At 43.1% G+C, this 21405-nt stretch overlaps 1 protein-coding gene across 5 annotated transcripts in view; it reads left to right on the top strand.

The window, feature by feature from the left end:
• The window catches only part of LNX1 (ligand of numb-protein X 1), a 123440-nt gene that overhangs the window by 98624 nt on the left and 3411 nt on the right, over positions 1–21405 (top strand). For all 5 annotated transcript variants that reach the window (XM_039698835.1, XM_039698831.1, XM_039698833.1 and 2 more), the window contains 5 exons: positions 862–1064; positions 2635–3006; positions 7873–8010; positions 13629–13806; positions 15908–16136. In XM_039698835.1, coding sequence (XP_039554769.1) covers positions 862–1064; positions 2635–3006; positions 7873–8010; positions 13629–13806; positions 15908–16136 — 1120 coding nt within the window. The remainder of the gene's footprint in view (positions 1–861; positions 1065–2634; positions 3007–7872; positions 8011–13628; positions 13807–15907; positions 16137–21405) is intronic.

Below are 21405 nucleotides of genomic sequence, written 5' to 3' on the forward strand. Positions count from 1 at the left end.
AGTATTAGTGACATGCTGTGAAATCAGACATGCCAGTTGAAAAATAGGGTTTAGAAGATGATACTCTAATCCACTGCATTATAAATACAAAAAGGACCCCTGGCCACAATCAGTCCCTCCTCCCACAGCCAGATTGCCAGGGCCAGCAGAGATCTTTCCCTCCAGGTACTTTGAGCACACTGTGGTTTTAATAGACACATCACAGTAAGAGCCACTCATTCCTACCTCCTGGAGTTCAAGCAGTGATGAAAGGAGAGCATAGGTCTGGTAGGGAAACTACTGTGTGCTTTGGTTTGTCCAAACCTTTGGTTTGTTGTCTTTCTGGTAGCTAAAGATAGATAAAAGGCTTCCTTGGATGTCACAAGACAAGAGCCCTGTCCTCCACTGTGACACCAAAAATGGAGAAAGCAGGGCAGCCTGGGATGCTACCAGTGAGGTAGAGTTTACAATCCAGCACAGCAGGGATGGAAGTTTGTTGAGGTGCCTATGCCCATCTGTTCTAGGGCCAGCAAGAAATTGTGGCCTGCTTCCAAGGTGTCTCTTGTGACCAAAAATGTATTTTATTCCTTTAAAATATTGACTTGTATAACTCTTAAGTACATTCAATCTGTCTGGATTACATCAAAGGTTTAAGGCTGTATTTAGTGGGGGAAAGAGGAAGTTTGAATATATTAATTGCAGCAAGATCCCTTCAAGTCCATTTAGCAAGCTTACCTATCTTTTTTTTCCCACTTGGTATAAATCACATCCATGCATAAAACCTAGCTTGACTAACTGGCAGGTACTTGAGGTTGTGCAATGCATGTTTCAACAAAGCAAAGCTGTGTTGTCAAATAAATACCTTACAATATGCATTTTCAGGTTTTCCCAGGTTGTATCACCTGATTCCAGATGGGGAAATCACCTGCATTAAGATCAGCCGTACCGATCCCCATGAAAACCTGGCCATTAGGATCGTGGGAGGCAGTGAGACCCCTTTGGTTCACATTATTATACAGCATATTTATCGAGATGGGGTCATTGCCAGAGATGGAAGATTGCTACCTGGAGACATGATACTAAAGGTACAGTGCTGTGGAGGTACAAGATAAAAATACCTTGACAAAGAATGAGATGGTTGAAGTTGCTCAGGATGAGCTTTGCAATGTTGCGTGCAGAAAGCCATTCAAAAGTTCAGAGCACCACCTGTAAGGCACTATGATTTCCTAGCTTTTGCTGGCCCCAATGGTAGCTGAGGACACTTGAGGCATGCCAAGGTTGTGCCATGCCTTCTGCTTTGTGTCAGACAGACTTGGCCAAAGGGATTTCCCAGGATCACGATGTGGGCATAACTCACTCTAGCAGTGAATACAAATGCTTCTGGATGGTGTTTCCCAGCAGCAGCTGCATAAGCATCCACCACCCAGCTATGCTTTTCAGGGAACCTTTTGTCCTGGTGCCAGGACAGAGCAGCAGAGTTAATGGCACCGCACAGACAAAGCTGTTCCTGCAGGACACATCCAAACTGCACAATGAAGCTGTGACTGTGGCACGGATGGGCCCAGCCTAGCTCTTGCAGCTATGGCTGGCTGCCCAGGATTTATCAAGGATTCCTGTGAATTTCAGCCCCATCCTGGTGCAGCTCATGCTGTTTGTGGTACCCAAGGTAGCAACTTAAAGCTAGTTGAGCTGTGTCTCTCTGAGTACAGCCCTCTCCACCAGACTGCAGCAGAACAGCCCTGTTGTTCCCACATAGGAAATCTGCAAAAGCAAACACCAGCCAAATCCTTTTGTCCATGCTGGGGAGTATTTCTCATACATTTTGGAGATGTTTCTTAATATTTAAATGGTTCAACCTGTGCATTGTAGAGCTACATGGAAATATCTTGTCTGATTCAGATTTTCTAGCCAGTGATGAAATACAATCTTGCAACTGTTTTTCATTTAGCAATATAAAGTGCAATGCCTAGTCATTCTTATGAACATTATGGGATTGACTGGAAACTCTTTTTTCCTCTTTTTTTTCCTCAGCCAAATTTAAAAAGTGGTAGTTATATAGTTTTATTCTCATCTGAATTAAATCTTACCTGGAAAACACTGAGGAAAAAAAGAAAAGTCTGATTCTCTGGTGTGGTTAATCATCATAATTGTTAGTAAATATCCAAGGCATTTAAACTTCTACTTGAGGCTCTTTCCTTTTTCATAATTAGAGATTCATTAGTGAAGAATTTTTTTTTTTTACTGTACCTAGAACAGCTGGGTGATAAAGAAGAAAAGAAACAGCAGGAAAACAGTGGGAGTGAAAGGAAAGGCTGGCAAGGCAATTTGAAATCAGAAGCCTGTGGAATAAAACTAAGATATATGAAAGGATATTGAAGCTTGGGAAAGAGCAATAAGAAAGATGAAAACTAACATGTATGTCTGGAGACTATCAGGGAGAGAGGGGAAGAAAAAGGACAGACACTGTCTGTGCAGCGCATCCTTTCCTTGCGGGGAAGATTGTTCTGCACCACAAACTTGGCCTCCTGTGTGACACAGTTTGAAATAGCACATGTCACTTCACATGAAGACATCTGTGTATATAGATCTGCCCTCCTCAGTGCCAACTCAGAATAGACCATCTTTCTGCTGCTGATTTACACTTCTCTATTCCAGGTAAATGGCATGGACATCAAAAATGTGCCTCACAACTATGCCCTGTCAATCCTCAAGCAGCCCTGCCACGTGCTGCGACTGACGGTGCTCCGGGAGCAGAGGTACCGGTGCCGAAACAGCGGACTGTCCCTTGATGCTCACTGCAACAGGGATGACAGCTTCCACGTAGTGCTGAACAAGAGCAGTCCGGATGAGCAGCTGGGAATAAAGCTGGTCCGCAAGGCCGACGAGCCAGGGGTATTTATTTTCAACTTGCTGGAAGGGGGCATGGCTGCCCGCGATGGGCAGCTGCAGGAGAATGACCGCGTGCTGGCCATCAACGGGCACGACCATCGCTACGGCAGCCCAGAGAGCGCAGCCCAGCTGATACAGGTTTGTCTTCCCTGCGTTAACCACGGGGCTGGAACTGTGCAAAAAACCAAGCAGTGTTTTTTACCATCCATTGCAAAGCAGGGACCAAACACTGAGTCTGTGTATTTGGAAGAGGGAAGGAGTCAAGATTGGAGGGGAATTTACTTCTCTGAAAGCTCCTTGGTTTTACTGTGGGATGAGTGTGAATATGAGCATGGACTCCCACAGAGGCACGTGCTATCATCAGGTTATGGAAAATATAGATCAGTGCAAACATCTGTATACTATGATCATCACCAGAGTGATGCCAGCTGCCAGAAGGCATGCCAGCCTGCACCCTGGCAGCACTGGTTCCAGCAGAATCCCAACTCCTCTGGCTCAGGAGACACAGTGCTCTCTGGTTCAGCCCTGGAGCAAACCAGACTAGACTAAGGCAGTGGACTACCACTATAAGGTAATCCAAACCTTGTAGATATTTCTTACCTAAATCCAGTATATGGAAATCCAGGTGTTTTGGAAAAACGGATCTGTAGTTATTAATCTCTGTTTAGACTCATGTCTACTAAAGTGTACGGGTACTAAATGGGTACTAACACAGAACTGTCAGATGAAAAAAACCCCATGTTTTTCTAAGCTGCCAAATTGGTCAGCTTCTGCCTAATTTTCCCTCCAGAACCAATTTGGGTTCTTTGTTTACAGACTATGTTTTTAGAAAACTTCCACATAAAAAGCAAAGCCAAGAATCTTTTGTTGCTTTTATCTCGTATTTATAGCTGTTATTATACTTGTGCAATTTTGAATTTCATTTGAAAGCATTTGAAAGACTGTTCACATTTTGAAGAAATTCACGGGCTTCAGTAACAAGATGTCAAATTAGGCCAGCTTCTTCTTCTTTCTGATGGGTATAATCAGGGTAATGTCAGTCAGACTGAAAAAAACAGTCAAATCCATGCATTTTGTGGAAAGGATTTCTGTGTTAGCATATACTCACGGTTGGTTGTAGCCAACTTTTATTGTGAAGTTTATAGCATAGGTAAAAAAATGCCATGCGTTTACATAATGCCAGTTGTTGAAATTCTGGTGCAGACCTTTCTGGATTACCTTATGTAGCTCACTAACTGGGAACAGAAGGCAGAAGGGGAAAGGTTTAAATTCTCTGAGGGCAACAAGTCTGGAATGAAAAATTTTCTAAAAAACTATTATTCTTGGAACAGTTCTTTATGGCTACAAAACAAGGCATCAGTGCTTCATAAGCAAAAAACACATGAGATGAAATGGAAAAAAATACTAACAAGAGTATTCACATACAAGTGTTTAAAAGTGCAACCAAAGCCCTTATTGGTCTCCAAAAAGTGAATGTTAATTACAATAATTCTTGAAATGCACACCAATCCCTGGGAATTTAAACAAGCCCATCAAAGGGGAAACTCAGGTTTCCAAACAGCCAGGATTATATTGCATTGATGTAAGCTCTATGAATCACATTTATCTAATGCAAAATTCCTGGAACCTGTGTCTTTTTTGTTATGTTTTTCATCAATTATCATTTGCCTTTCCTGTTTCCATATTATGCCAGAAGAAAACCTTTATACTGAAGCCACAGGTGTTTTGCATTTGCTTCTTACACGAAGGGCTGTTTCACTGTGTCCTCTGACTTCTCAACAGCATCCTTCCTGCCTGTTGAGAGCTCAGCATGCCACTTGCAGTGCATTGAGGTCTTCTAATTTATGGTGGTGAAAGCTGCAAATACACCATCAATTTCTTTAAAAACAGATCATTCACTAAAAAGTGCAGTGGCTTGTTAAACCAAGCACAGCAGGAAGACTGTCAGATTTCTGTGTAATCTGATTATTTTTGACTTTTAAATAATGAATATTTGAGACAATTGAAGCCTATAGAAACTATACAATAGCATATGTGAAGCAGTTGCTAATCAGTAGTTTAAGTGTCTGGCTGTTTATAAGCTCTAAGCTCTGTCACAAGAACTGAAGAAAATGTATAAGTGCTAATTAGGAACGTGCACACATCATAACACTTGGGAATTTGCTGCCTCCTGTTTGTCACATCATCTTAAGCCATGGCCTTGTGTCAGAAGTGGCACTTTGAATCTAAATAAGGAGACAGTCCACATCTGTTTTCCATGAGAGTGACAAGAAAAGGTGCAAGGTAACAGATACGGGGTGCCCATGTGAGCACATCAAGCCAAGCTCCATGGGCTGAGCCAGACTTTACTGACCCCAGATGTTCACCCTCCTCCTCACCTCCTTCCCCCACCATGGCTCAGAGCAGCTTCTAGGAACAGACGAGCAGCTCTGCTGCCCAACAACTGCCTTTGACAAGCAGGTTATGGTGTGGAGCATATCTGTGCTCCATCACCCTGGTGAGACATGGGGCAGCTTGTGCCAAAAGCAACCCTGCTGCCCCTTTCTAAAATGCAATTATCCACTAGATGCTCAGGAGTTTCCATTGTGTCTCTGCCTTCCTGCTTGATTTGCCTTGGCTGTGACAGATTTTAATTCTAGTAGAGTGTTTCAGCTCCGACTTGCACTTGGTATCAAAGCTCACCTCCTTTCTTTACTTTTCACTTCAGCATAAAATACAGAGAAAGAATTGTGGGAAAAGCCACTGGTAAGAGGGAGGGAGAGATCAGAATGAACCAGCAATAAATAATCTGATCAGTAGAAACATTAATGGGTTTTCACATGTATGTAAATACAAAAGCTGTCCTTGTTGTTTGGATAACTTTCTAAACCACTCTGACTTCTGAGAAACTACTCAGCTTGACTGGCCCGTAGACAAATGTGCCATTGCAACAGAGACTCTTGTTGAACTTTTGCTAGCTGTTCTATGAGAATTAATCATGTTTTACAATCTTTCTCTAAATAACCAGCTTTGAGGCTTACCATGTGGCAGCAGATAAATTTCAAAAAGAAGTTGTGCTAAGTTGAAACTGTTCATTTTAGAGAAAACTGGATTTTCATAGGGCCACATGTCCTTGGGAGGTTTAATCTCATGTTGTTCTGTTCCACCTCAGTCATATTACAAACTAGGGACCAGGGTGCTTTTCTTTCTTCCAACATACAGAATTCTGCTTTTGGGTACCGGTTGAGTCCAACATCCAGAGTTTTGAAATACATGTGTTTGCACCAAATGATATATTATGAAGCTGTGAAGATTTGAGTTTCTAGTAAAAAAAATAGCATCCCCCAAGACATTGGGAAAGTAACAAAGACATGCATATTTTTTTGCTTCACTGAAAATAACATGGCTTGAACATGTATTTTTCAAGCTTGAAGTTGGAGGTTTAGGAGAGGTAGGTTGCTTTTTCTTAACTAAAATGACATTTTTCCAAAGCTTTTTTTAACTCTCAGCTACAGCTATTGAATTCAGCTCCAGAAAGGACAAACCAAGCTACAAAAACAAAATTCCCAGAAGCTTCCTCTGGCTTCTGTTGATTGTCTGTGGGAGATTTGATTTCAATAGTGCAACTGGATCTGGGATTGGTTTTCAGCTGCTTTTTCAGTGCCAGCTTTCCTTGGAGCTTCTCCCCAGTGAGCAGTGCTAGCAAGCGAGCCAGGACGTCTGCAGCCCCTGGGGCTGTGGTACCAACAAGCATTGCAACTGCACCCCAGGGCATCAGGCTCCAGATGTGTTTGTGGGGGGCTTCACGTTGGAGACTGAACAGTTCCTCCAGTATAACCGGAGAGCAAGCAGGCAGGAGTGCCTCTGCACACTGGTCATTAGGAGCCCCTCCTTCCTGGCAAAACAGCGAGGTCTTTAGCCTAGAGAGAAGGAGATTAGAGGATTAATTTTTACATCTTCTGAGTATGCTTCTGTAGCACTGTGGTTATTGCTACGCTGTTCTTCATTTTAGTTTAGTATATTTGTTTATGGCAGGCATCTATGATTTATCTGGGTAAACCCCACCGCCTCTCAGCTTTATCTTTGTATCACTGTTGTCTTGAACAGATTCATAGGAGCCTCACTGAGGTGCAAATGAAGCCATTTGTTTCTAGGGAAACAGTGCTGATTCAATAAGACAGAAAAAAGCCCCACCTGTACACAGAACTAACACTAATATCAGGCAAACACACACAGAGCCCCTTTAACAAACAAATATTACCTCAGTAGAAGCTTTGCATCATCTCTCAGACACACAAATATTCTGACTGCATTATGAAAAAAGGCCTAGAAGTTCTTTGAGTTTGGGTTATTTGCTTTGAAGCTGCTCTTCCTAGAGTGAGAGTTTGTGAGTTGCTTTCCCATCCTAAACTTCATTATCCTGTGTGCTTGCTTATGCCTACCCTCTTTCTCCGTGCTCTGCTGCAGGAGGATTTTATTGCACTAAAGAAAATACCTTTTGTCCCTTTCTTCAAGCTTCCTTACATTTGTCATGCTCATTGCATGCAGGTGAACTTAATTACATTGTTCATTCCCCACTTTCACTGGGCAAGCCTAAGCACATCCCTGGTTTCAGGGTTAATTGTATCTTTTTCAGCTTTTCCATTCATCGGGCAGCAACAGCTGTGGTAGTCTGCCTGTCTCTCTACCATGGCAGGCAAATCGCTGCTTTGCAGTGGTATACACAGGTGTAGGTGAGAACTGATCAATGCCCACTGTGGTGGATCACTGCTTTCAGCCAAATTTGGGGCAGGTAGAAAGGATTTTTTAGAGTTAACACAAAATTTTCAAGAGAAATATTAAGTAGCTGGCAGTAAACCTTTATGAACTTCATTGACCTGAACACATGCTACTGCTTTATGTCACAGCAACCTCATTAACAGGAAATCCAATCAATGTTTAAGTGGTTTCTGCATTTCAGATGCTCTGGGGCTGGGATGCAGGGGTTTGTTGCACCATGGGATTCACACTGTGCTCCTCCCACAGGCCAGCGAGAAGCAGGTTCACTTCGTGGTGTCGCGGCAGAGCAGGCAGCAGACCCCCGACCTGCTGCAGGAGACGGGCTGGAGTTCCAGCGCTGGCAGCTCCCAGCCTTGTCCCGCCGAGAGAAACACCCCCGGCAAGGTGAGGGCACTTGGAGGTGTCTCATGGGACAGGGGGATGGGAGGGCAGCTAGTGCTGCATGTCTAAGGGTGTTATCTCTGGCTTCTGTCACCAGAAAAGGCATGACTTACTTGGCAGTGGAAACACAAAGGCTGTGCTGCTCATTCTTATTTATCCACTGGTTCTGCCCTGACTCTGCCTGGCGTGGGGAGGGAAAGAGAAGGCAATGGGCAGTGGTGGTGCAGTGTCCTGGTCACGGCCACAGATCTGACCAGCAGTGTGAATCTGCAGAGGACAATGTGCTCCAAACAAAAGAAATTTTTTCTGAAGTTTTTCCATCTGTAGCATAGTCTTCAGACAAAAAGCTTTCACATGCTGGCCTGAAAGATTCTCATAACCTACATGAAAATTATGGTCATCATTAGGCTGTTGCTCATTTATTAAAACGCCCTGGCTGCTGAGAGCATGAGGACTTTCTGTGAAGCTTTAGACCCAAAGTTTGTTTCTTCTGCTCTGGCAGCACCTGGAACTTGCCTGGTGTGGGGTCTGCAAGGGCTGCTGGTGTGCAGCACCAACCAGGGACACAGCACAGAGCAGCCATCTCACCCAGATGAGGCTGTGGTTACCAAAATGTGCCCCAGCTGTCCCTGTGTACCTGGTCAGAGCGTGTGTTCAGTGCATCTAGACTCGCAATATTCTCTTTGCCTAAGGCAGAGAGATGCTGATGCTCAAACATACAAGGTTCTAAGTAGGAACCAATGCAGCTAGAGTTTTGAAAATATGTTTTCTGAGCTTGCTCAGTGTTATTCTTTCCACTTTAGACAGAACAAGGCTTGTCCTTGCAGAAACTGGATTTGTTTCACTAAATTTAAGCCACGTGTCTGGCTAATTTACATAAATCATCCTGAGTGTCATCACTTATGCAAATCCATGCAAGCCTGACCCTAGCCAGCGGTGCCAGGGGTGTATCAGAGAGGTGTACAGGCAGGGCTTAAGTTCATCCTTCTTGATGGACAGCCAGTTGTGTCCTTAAAGGGACATCTGGACCAAATATCTGGTGCACAGCTGTCAGCCTAGAGACAAGTCTAGCTCTGGATTTTACAAATGCTAAAATATACTCATTTTTGCAGGTCTTTTAAAACTACATTATTCAGTGGTTTTATGTGTTAAAAATGCTAGTATATATTTACGTATTTTTAGTTTTCCTTTTCCACAAAGTCACAATCACAGCTCTTATTAGGTGGGACCAGATTAGCAGGAGTTAAAACAGAAAGCAGGCAGTGTTCAGTAGCTGCTACCAAGTAGCAAATAATACCCAACTAATCATGCATCTGAAAGGCATGACTTTCTAATGAAGCAATGATTTCCTTAGGAATATATGTGTAGGACAGCAATTAGCTTGTGTTGCTACTGTATGCTTCCTAGGGAAGATCCAAGCACCTGCTAACACTACCATGTTGGTCTGAGTAATTAATTGATACCACATGGGATTATTTGGGAACAGAGCTTGTCTCTCTCTGCCCTAAGATCCTCCTTTCTCTTCCTGTAGCAAGAGATGTTGGATGGGAGTTCTTGGTAAGTCCCACAATATTTTGGGTAGCTGTGAGATTGAAGGCACAATATTAGTTTCATAACACTCCTTTAATGAGCAAGTGCTATAAAGACTAATGAATCATCTCTTGTTGCATAGGCCACAGCTTTTAGGGGGATTTCCAGTTTTCCACAAGAGATGGGTACTGCCTAAGCACATGAGTGGGTGTACTGCTGTGGGCTTCTGTCCAATGCCACCATTTGGGCACTTTCCAGGGAAGAGCACAGCCAAAAAAAAGAAAGTTCTGAACTGTTCCTACCTCCCTTTAGCTTTCTGTGTGTGTAGTAGAGGGCTTCTATCAGAGAAAATGCTCTGGCAGTAGATCAGCAGATCAGTACAGCCAGTGGACACAATGAGCTTCAAGCACTGTGGACTTTTGGTCTGATACAAACATTACTGGAGTGTTAGTTGCCCTTTTATGGGGCATGACTGTGTCAGTTTCAATATTTCGTGATATTTTGCTGAAGGTTTAACTGAACATAATTTGCAATTCAAGATTTTTAAACTGGTCTTGAAAGATTTAAAAATGTCATTTATTTTAAATAGGCATTACTGCAGGAGTAATGCTTGCAAGCCTAGGGCCTGTACAGTGTCCTAATGCAGCACAGGCTCCTGCCCAAAAACCAAGGTAATCCTTGTTGGTTGGGCCTCACTGTCAGGGGAGTCTCCCATGTGTGTGTGGTCTGATGAGTCTGCTACTTACTGCCATCAGTGGGATTGCTTTATTATATGTGGATTGCTAGCTGCCTTGATTTCTGGCTAATTCTAAGGCATTTTCTGTACCCTGAGCTGTGATATAAAAGTGATATTAGATGGTCAGGAATGCTCTCTTTGAGTGAAAGTCCTCTCACTGTAGAGCATGTATGTATACATTGGCTGAAATCTGCTTTCAACCCATGGCTGTATTCAGCATCAAAAATAAGCTCTAGCTTCCAGCAGCTGACTGGCTCCTGCACTGGCTCAGGAGCCACTTTGGGCCAAGCTCTTGGCCTCAGGACAACCAACCTCCATCTGTACAGCGTGGGGAGGTGCCTCTCTTCCAGGCCAGTGGTGACCAGCCATGTTGCCCACAAGGTTCTGGATAAAAGAGGATGATCTCTTGTGACCGTGTCCTTTTCTCATGGCCGCAATGCCAGGCGTATGGTGTGCCAAGAGATTGGTCCTGCCGAGGGTGTCATAGATCTGTTTTCCTCTGTACAGAGATGGGGGAAGCACAGCCCAAACTCTTCTGGCTGCTGCCTGCATTCAGAGAAGAGATGTCACAAACACTTTCTTGTGCAGCTGAGGTTGTGAAGCCAGGCTGTAACATATAAACAGGCCTCATTCAATGCCTTTGAAGTCACTGGGATCTGTGCCATTAATTAAATAGCACTTGTTTTTAATTGGAACTCTTTTCTTATTTCTTTCAAATTAATTGTCTAGTACTTAGAGCAAAGAAAATGTTGCTGAAGCAGGCAATGTTTCCTGACCATATGAGCAGGTTAACCTTCAGGTGAAGTACATTTTCCAAACAGACACAACGATGTTTTTTGTTGTCTGCAAGACACGTGTCATGGCTTTGATGTTGTGATAATCTGCTGTAAATATTTATTTTCCAGTAAATATACAGAAAAGGAGGAAAAAATAAAAAGAGGAGGAGATGAACTGTTATGTTTTTCTTCTCCTGACCTCCAAGGTCGCTTCAAAATGACAGGGAAGGACAATTGTTTAGAGGAGAATGCACTGAAATGCAGTCAGTGATAAACACTGCCTTTTAACTGGTTTACTTGCTATCGATTATACCTCCAAGCGAGTTCTACGTGTGTTTACTAAAAAAGGCTTTGCTTTCCTTTCATCACTGCCTTTGTCTCAGTCAAGTCACCCCAAATCCTTTCTGTCTGCAGCCATATAAAAAATGACATGGGAAAGGGTAGCTTCAAAAGAAAATTGGTCCTTTGTGGTTCAGCATACAAGTACTGGTACTCCTATAATTCTTCATAGAAATGTAGCAGGACAATTTGTTCCCAAACAGTACTTTGAAATCTTTTCTCCCTGTGTTGATTCCTCAAAAAATACTGATAAACCCACTAATGCTCTAATGTTTTTATTGTCTGAGATGGGATGTATGCTGCATAAGTAACAGGGCTGCTCTCTCACTCAGAGCCACAAATAGAATCCAAATTTCATGTTTTGCTACAAAATTTCAGATTGCGATTTTGGGAAAATTAGTAGCACCCCTATCCCACATGTTTGAAAAAGTGGCCTTTTCCTGGTGGAAAGCCATTAATTTTCAAGGGAAAAAAGATATTTTTGCAAAACATGGATGAAACATTGTTTAATTTGCATAAAGATTACATTCAAAACATTACTATGTTTAAAATATTTACCCCTTAAAGACAAAGGTGAAAGGTTAAAATTATCTGGATCAGAATATAAAATTTATTTGGAACAGAACATTTTCCGAAGGTTTTAAAATCTTCAGAAATGCATAGGTTTGTTTGCAAGTCCTAAACCAAATTATTCTGACATGGTGCCTGTGTTCTGCATGGACCCCATCTAGTATGTCCAAACAACTGTGTTGTTTGGTTTTCTCTCAGAGACTGAGAGAATTCTTCTTTCCACTGAGCTCTTTGCCTTTTTTTTCTGGAGCTCTGTAGCAGCTACTGTTCATCTGCTCAAGCACAGAGAAATCCTTTGCTAAGCTTCTAGAAGGTCCCGTGTTTTGTTGTTAACATTGCATCACAGTAATCTTGATGTGGAGTTAGTTCCACCAAACATGCCTTTTAAAAAAAGCACAAATCAAAGACATAGTCTGCCCTACTCCCATAAAAAAAATCTTGCCATAATTTTCCTTTGTCCCATCATTGTCACTTAGGGAGATGTTGTGGATTCATCTGCTCCACTTTCCATGCTGCTGGCCCAGGAATCAATGTAAAATGTCTTTGTGAGATGTCAGATTCCTAAGAAGAGATTAATATGGCTTTAAATGAGTTTTATAGATTATTTTTGCATATTACAAATGTGAGGTCACATTTGTGAATAAGAAGAGTCTTTTAAATACACATTTGAAATGTGTTTAGAAGCGTGCTATTATACATGAGCCTGGCATGGATAATGCTGTTCCTGCAAGAGGGGCTGGGATTGTCAGGAGTTGATGTCAGGAGCACTGCTTATGAAATACTTAAGGAGAGCAAAGCAATTAACATTTAAATCCAGATTTATTTGCCTTCTGTAAGAACTGAGTGCATGGTAAATGTGACATTCAGTTCACAGGTTTTGTTGGAGCTTGCATTGCAGTGGCTCTCCTTCCTGAGGGCACCTGTGGGTTTGTTGCACGCTCACTCATGCACTGGCCATTGCATGACCAGCTGTGTGTATTTAACTTTTCCTGCTCAGAGGCAGAAATATAAGGATGGCTGTCCCGAATTGACCCTTCAAGCAGAAGCACTAAGAGCACCCTGGAAACTGCTGGCTCTTCACTGTGAATGTCCTTCTCTTTTCCTGAACAGAAACACTTATTCTTCAAGTGTATTTCCACCCATAACTTACATAGAAACACAGATATCTGGAAGATCAAATGAAAAATGTCTCTTCGAATATGTCCCAAATGGTTTCATTCCTCAGATCCAAGAGGACTACTTCTCACTAGCTATACAGATGATGCTCAGACTGCAAGCAGCAAGATAAGAAGCACAACCTGATAGTAAAAGATATAATGGCTACTAGTGATATTATTATTATTATCAAGAACTTTTTTTTTCCTTTTGAAATCAAATTACTTATTTACATTTCAAGGACCTGACTCTATTAGCCTTAGCACTAAAACAAACTCTGGTTTTCATGGGAGCAGTGCCTGACTTTAACTATTAAAGCACAGTTATCTTGTGGGTAGGTCTGACTGCAGATACTTAAGGCCCTGAGGGAGTCTTGCTGGCCATCAGGCCAGGTGGCTGGGAAGTGTCTTGGTGTTACTTCCATGAATATTTGTTTTGATAGAAAATGCCAAAGCTGTCAGGGAGGTCGCCATGCCCACAAACTGTGTTTGTTGTTGCTATTTTCTCCATCACAGAGCACCCTTCACACTGTCACCTGTCATGAGAAGGTGGTGGCTGTCCGGAAAGATCACACGGAATCACTGGGAATGACTGTGGCAGGTGGAGCATCTAACCGGGAATGGGATTTGCCTATCTATGTGATAAGTGTGGAACCTGGAGGAGTGATCAGCAGAGACAGCAGGATAAAAACAGGTAGAAAGGGGGGATTTTGAAAGCCTGCTTTAAATCAAGAGCTTCTTTTGAAAACTGCGGGATAGTGAAAGAGCTTCACACTCTGACATCTTCAGCAGTCCTTTGCATCATCTCTCAGGCACATAAGTATTCTGAATGCATTATGAAAAAAGGCCTAGAAGTTCTTTGAGCTTGGGTTATTTGCTTTATGTGTTGGATTAGAGGGTCTCAAGTCAGCTACCAGAAAAGGCGTAATTATGCATCCATAATATGCATCTCTCTGTGAAGTAGGATATAGGAATATTCTGGTAGGAAAAAAAGATAAATAGCTTTTCACAGGAAAATAAGCTTGCACCACCATCTCCTAACTCCTGATACATTCACTGCGCAACCTACATGTGCTCTTAAAGTAATATTTTTTTGCTTACTTATCATTGCATTAATGAATTTGAATGAAATATACAGGATCAAAATTCCCATTATATATGAAACTAATATATATATAATATATAATATAAAACTAATATATATATATATATATATATATATAGCTATATTAGTGCCTTGTGGCTCAGCCCCGTGTCTGGAAATATTGGCTTCCTTACCCCATTTAGCTACTGATGTAACAGAATGGTAAAGCTAATAATTTCTCCCCTTCTGCGTGAATAAGCTTTAAGAGCAAGATGTTTTATCAGTTGGTTTTGTGGGAGTAGCTGGGCAGCAGAGGAAAGATGAAATGAATAAGCTTTAAGAGCAAGATGAGGACCATATTTTATCAGTTGGTTTTGTGGGAGTAGCTGGGCAGCAGAGGAAAGATGAAACTCTCAGGTTTCAGGATGTTCCATCTTAGAGAGCAAATCCCTCAGTAGCCTGCATCCAGCTATGACACATCTCACCCACCCTTCATCCCCTATATTCTCCTTCAGTCCAGTCACTGAGCTCCAGTTTCTGGAGGGAAGTCCTGAGTTTGAGAGAAGTGAAGGCACCTAAAAATGGGGCTGAATAGCTGCAACCCAGTCAGACCCCAGGGGCCTGGGTCTCAGTGCCCAGCACTGGCACACATGGGAACTTCTTCATTGTGTCTACTCAATGAAACCCATGTGAGAACACAACAACAGGAGCAAAACAGCAGATTTCCCCTTTCTTTCTGCTGGGAGATGACTGCCTCTCAGTGGGATACACTTTCCAAAAAATATTCATCATGAGGCAGCATGGAAAACGCAGCCTAGTTTAATTTGATAAAATCACAAACAAATGAATATGTGATGTTATAATAGCACTGTAGGCCTCTGATTTAGAGCAGCTCTTGGGCTGTTGTCCTTCTTATTTGGGAGAAACCACAAGAAGAGGCTAATGCTCATTTGCAGTGCCTGGACTGCCAGTGATACATCTCTGCCTGGAGAAGCATCCAGACCAAGCACAGAGGGCACCCAGGAAAGCCCTGGCATGGGAACCTGCTATGTAGGGTTGCAGAGCACTTTGCATTGAGGCTGCTTACATGACATTAGTGATGTCTTTATTGTTCTTCCTGTAGTAATTGAGGTCATCTTTGCATTTTTCTCTGTGACTGCTGTGCCTGTATTATAAATAAGGCATACAGAAAAATGGTTTGGCTTGCAGCCATTCAAACAGGCATTAATGTGAAAATAATAGCATGTCATTCCATGAAGCAACCTAGGAAGAGCCTAGAGTGGCAGCTCTCTGCTAAGGGAGAGCTGGGAGAAAAAACATCACTGAGCTTTGGGTTTCAAGCTTAGGATGAGTACAAATGTTGTTAGCTGTAAGTGGACTCCAGAGACCTGGACCAGTACTAGGCACCAGTACCAAATCTTGCTGGTACAGCAGAACCCCAGCTGTTTGTTCAGCTCCAGATGCAGGACATGACATGGAAAAAAACCAGACAAATCCTCTGTCCAGCCACGCAAAGTTTCTGTGTACAGGAATCTTTCCTCATGCCTGTGGCATGTTTACTAGCATATGCTTCATTAAACGATAGGAATAACAAAAAGCCTCATCAGGCAGCCTGTTCTTGGCCATGGATTTGACTCACTTGTTTGTGGAGGTGGGATGGGGATCCTGGAAACACTGCAGGGTTTTTTATCATCAGCTTTATTGGTCTCAGGTGACATCCTCCTGAACGTGAACGGGATTGATCTGACGGGAGTCAGCCGGAGTGAGGCCGTCGCCCTGCTGAAGAACACCAACTCCTCAGTGGTGCTCAAAGCCCTGGAGATGAGAGCATGTGAAGCCCAGGAGGAGCAGGGTCACCTACCACCCCCTGAGGACACACAGGTGACCTCTGAGAGCAGTGAGTGGTCACCGTCTTGGGTTATGTGGCTGGGGCTGCCACGGTAAGTCCACAGATTGCAACCTCTTGCTGAGGGGGAGTGGGAGGAAAGATTTGTATTTTCTGGCAATACTTTCTTTTGGCTTGATTCATTGCACTGACATCTTAATTAAATCCAGGCTCTGTCACTGAGTTGACTCTAAATACCTCCCTTTTGTAAATGGGTACGTGTACATGGCGAAATAGACATGCAGTTCCCCTCCCGAGGGAGGATAGGATGCTGAATTGTTTCAATCTTGTAAACATATCTGGCACTTAGGGAGTGAAAGAAAAATCTTACAGGGATCCAGGAGCTTGCTGAACTGGAGTTCAGGCTCAACCAGCCTGCAGAAGGCAGATACCCCTCCTGCAACACTCAAGCTGCACAGCCCTCCTCCTTAGCCAAATCGAGCTGAATTGTTTGACTTTACCCAGATGTTCGTGCAGTTGGCCAGTATGTCCAAATCACCTCTTTTAACCCCACCCCCGCCTGAAAGAAGTCCATTTGTCACACACAGGAAGCAGCTGTGTTGTCATTTCAGCAAGGATAATGAGAGCCACATCGCTGTCGCTAAGCTCTCAGTGTGCACAGTGTAATACCTACAGCTTCCAGGACACTCCAGAAAGAATGAAATGAGGACACATTGTGAATCTGTGAATACGCAAAGCTGGGATCACAAAGTTGAAACTGACACTCACTTTTAAGGAATGAAGGATTTATATTATAAGTTCCTCTTGACTGTACTCCTAACTCTGGCAGCAGTTCAGTGTCTCTCTTTTACAGGAGGGCAGGAAAAGATGGTCTGCAGAACAGGTGGGCTTTTCTCTAGGCACAGTTTCAGGACTCCTCTTCATTTCCTACTCTTGCATAACAGGTTTCCCTCTTTCTAGCAGGAGCCATTTTGAACTCATTCACCTTGCAGCAAGGTCTGCTGTGAGGGCCAGATGTTTTTCAGGGCTTGGTCTGATGCTAATGACTGTAGAATGTGCTGAAGCACTGCAAGAGCAGAAGGCAGGCGGTGTGTCTGTAACCCACAGGCAAAATGTTCCTCCTCCAGTGGGGAGGACTACATCTTTACATCTGTGAAAGAAAAGCAGTAAAAAGAATATGCAATAAATAGTACTTAACTTGCTACCCCAGGCAATGGTAAATTTTCCTCACTCAGTCTCTGAAGACAGGCAGGCCCAAGGAGATCCTCATTCCTGCTAACTTCTGCACTCCTGAGCTTGACCAGCACCACGGTGAAGGTACCAGAGCACAGGTAATGCTCTCAGTGAAGAGACAGCAACAGACCAGAGGCCTTATAGATGCTGCAATCTGCAGTGCTGAGTCTTGCCTTCTATCACCATCCATTGCTAGATGGACTGAAACAATCCCACCCTGCCTATGCCAGCCCTTCATGGAGCTGCCTGGTCATCATCTTCTACTCACAGCTGCCTGAAGTTCCCAGTACATTAGCATGGTAGAGGACCTGAAGGACAGAGCTCCACAGTACTGCAGGCTTGCACTCAGAGTTCACATCAGTCAGTTCCACTTTGCAGTTTGGCAGTAAAATGAGTTTTCCTGTTTTAGAAACAGTTTCTGAGTTCACTTTAGCCTTCCTCCTCTGAAGGCTGCATGTGTGAAGGCATTCCAGCTCTTTTCGTCTGAAGGAAAATCAGCCCCAGTGTCAGCGAGGCTGAAGACAAGAGCTCATTGTAACTCCATCCCCAGCTGTGAGGCCGTGCACAGAGCACAGCATGGCCCTTCTCCTTCAAAGAGACATGGGGACATTGGTATGCTGAGTGGGGACGCTGCTCTGGACATCAGACTAGTGCCTGGGACAGGGACCAATGCGCCTTAGATGTGACAGTAACAAAAGTGCTCTGTTTTCTTACTGGAGCTGACTGGCTGAGGAGGGGCACAAGAGGATCAGGTTTGGGATTGCTCACTAGGTATTAGCAGACCCTTCAGTCTTCCCAAGCATAATTGTGCTCACTCACTTATTGTTCTGATTCTCCAGGGCCCATGTCAGATGTCTGAAAGTCCTTCAACAAGTTCTGTCACCAGGATGTGTATCATGTTAACTCATTGTGCTCCAGGTTGAGCATTTAACCTTTCTCTGCCTTTCAGTTTGCTTTTGGCAAGGATCACATCTCACTAGGTCCCAAGATATTGTCAGCAGTCTCGTGACATTTTCCAGGCTGTTAGAGAAAATGATATTCTGTCTAAATAGTTGTCTGACAGGTCCATCTTGAAAAAAGTGCCTGAAGGGCAGTTATGGGGCAAAATGTTGAAGAATCACCTACTTTAATTAAAACAATTTACTAGAAGGACTGTTCCAAGATATGTGAGTCTAAGAATGTTTGGCACAGCTAACAGAAAAGCAGAAGTGTCAAAATCATTATTATGCAGGCTCATGAAAAGTACTTGGGAAGATGGGCAGGAAGGGGCACACCTATATAAGACAAATTGAACAAATAGAAAAGGCAGTAAAGCTGGTAGGCCAGGAACAATCATGCAAAGTACTTGGGAAGATGGGCAATAAGACAAATTGAACAAATAGAAAAGGCAGTAAAGCTGGTAGGCCAGGAACAGGCATGGTTTAAAAAAGAGGAAGCTAGATAGTAGATTATTAAATTCTTTTGAGAAGAGAAAGATGTGGCTCAAGACAAGCCCTGGCAGTGCAGTGTGTGTATCTGTTCACAGCAAGCAAGGTGGTGTGTTCAGAGGCAGCTTGACCTCGCAATTTAGAGTGGGATGTTCAGGCTCAGGAAACTGAGGGGACAGAAGAGTCTTTCCTTCTTTGTTCCAAATCCATGAAGTTTTGAGGAAAATCCTGTGAATAGTACCATAAAATGTGCTGAGTTGAACTAAACACTAGAGCATGTCTACAGACTTTTGTCCATGACCAATGCAGTACAAAACAGGCTAACATTAATAATAGTTACAAGATTCAAAGTAGCTTACTGTAAATACCTGATTTTCAACACTAGAACAGAACTCTTCATTTCCCAGGGACTGCATGCATATTACAGAGATGGGTATAGACAAGAGACACAAATATTGAGAATTAGGGAATTATATCATTTTTCTGCATGGTAGCAGCAGAATCAGACAAGTTATCTGATCCCTTGTACCAAAGCTCAAAGACTTGGAAAAGCCATCTTGCTAATTTAGCATTTGTGGATCTCACTTAAATTTTGTCCTTTTCTTGCGAGATCTTAGAATTGGGCTATCCCACTTTTGTATGGCTTAATAATACATAAACAGCTCCTCCGTCCTTTCTGTAGTACGATCCAATATGTGGTGGTTATAAAATACGTGCACATGTGCATCTGACATCTGTCAAAACTTGGCCTGCACGCAAGCGGCGGGGCTGCGGGCTGGGCGGCGGGAGGAAACAGTGATGCAGGGCCTTAAGCATTCTCGCCCCAAGCCTTATTTCAGGATAGCTAATTTAATTGTTTGTTGTTTAGGAAGACAGAACTCCTTTATTGGTAGAGGGACATGTTGTTGTGAAGCATGCACAAAGGAAATAACGGGGAACAGCTGGCGAAGAGCATTTCCCCAGCTCTGTGATGCTGCTTTTACCTCTGCTTGTTTTCCTGCTCTCCTTTCTTTGCTCTCCTCACATTTCCTTCCCTCAGCTAGTACTTAGAATACTTTCTAGATCGTCCTGTCATAACATTTACAAACATTAGTACTTCATAGAAGTGCTTTTCTTCATCTGTAAAGTGAGATGAGAAAGAGACAAGGTGGCCAAAGTCATTCTGCAAACGTGGGGTAGAACAAGTTGTAAAACAAGAAATTAAGACAGAAACACCTCCAAAGTAACTCAGTCTGGGCTGTAGGACGCTGGTGGAAACAATTCTTAAAGATTACTTACTTGGCTGCCATTTGTGTACTGTAATGGGGAGGGAGGAGGGAGTTCTCTTTTTCATAGCTGTTAGTGCTGAAGTCCTCCTGCAGTTGGGCTGGTTTTCATTCCTAGAGCATAAGGCTACTTGTGCTTTATGAAAATCAGCAGGGAATTGCACATTTAACTACTTGAAAACAGGCACTTACAAATTCCGCATCAGTAACTGATGCTTAGTTGTAGTATTGCTCAAGATAGGACCCTGTGGCTAGACACTGTATATCCCCAAATCTTGTATTTGAGGCAGGTTCACACATAAATTATTCCTTATCTTCGGAGTATTTAGTGATAAAGGCTGAAGACTGTGAGCTGCTCTCTTCCAAGGAGATGGTTCTCCTCAGACCTGTTGCAGTTTAGTGGGTTATGGGTATGGTTTAGTGGGTTATGTTTTGACTGGGTAAAACACCCAGACTGGGGCTTTCATTATCACAGAAACATGAGCTACTCAAACACACTAAGCACTTTCATATAGTTTTATCTTTTCTCTATGGTACTTTGTAGCTTGTCTTTATGATTAAACAGCCCTAAAAGAATGGACTCCCTTTGGGCTGCTCTTTGCTTAGGCAGAGCAGGCATCTCTGCTTAGGCACTGAACTCTCTGGAGCAAGCAGTACCTGCATTCCATACAGCTCAGCTTTGCCTGCCAGTGTTTTTCACAGCTGTGACAGTGCTGAACAGCACTGATGCACTGTCATGCTTGTACCTCTGTCCCACAGGATGGAGATTAGAAAAGGTCGAATTAAAGGCATAAACACATTCTAGACATTCCTATTCTTTTAAGAGTCAGTCTCTAGCTATGGCTGTCATGATGGGTTGGACCTGCCTGCACCAACACCCACAGCAGGGTGAGTGAAAAGAAGTGAGTAAACTTATTGGTCAATCGACAGGGAAATCCCTCACTCATTATTGTCATGGCCAAAGCAGACTTGGCTTTCATAACTGAAAACATTTAATTACCAATTTGGGTATGGGGAACCCAAGAAGACAAGCTTGTCAATGTTTTGTGAAAAGGGGACAAAAGGGGGTTTCCCAAACTGACCATCACACCAGCACCTCTTCTCCTGACTTCCATGTCTCCACTGCATTCTTGTCAGAGCAGGTTACACCCAGTCCCTTTGGTGAGGCAAAAGGCAAAGCGGGGGCTTGGAGTCACAACAGAGTGGTTGCTCTCTGCTCTTCCTTGGTTTTTCTGTGTTTTCTCTGCTCTGGCGAGAGAACAATCCTAATGCTATTATGCTGTGTCTATTGTACTTAAATTTATCATACACTTTGACAGCAAATATATATTTATGTTTTCTGGACTGATGGAGACCATGCAACTAATAGCTTTATAGATTGCACGCAGAGAACGCACATTCTGTATTTGGTGTGTTTGGCTTCACTGCCTTTCATCCT

The sequence above is a fragment of the Passer montanus genome, unplaced genomic scaffold (genome assembly GCF_014805655.1).
Source record: "Passer montanus isolate IOZ18808 unplaced genomic scaffold, ASM1480565v1 scaffold13, whole genome shotgun sequence".
NCBI lineage: Eukaryota > Metazoa > Chordata > Aves > Passeriformes > Passeridae > Passer > Passer montanus.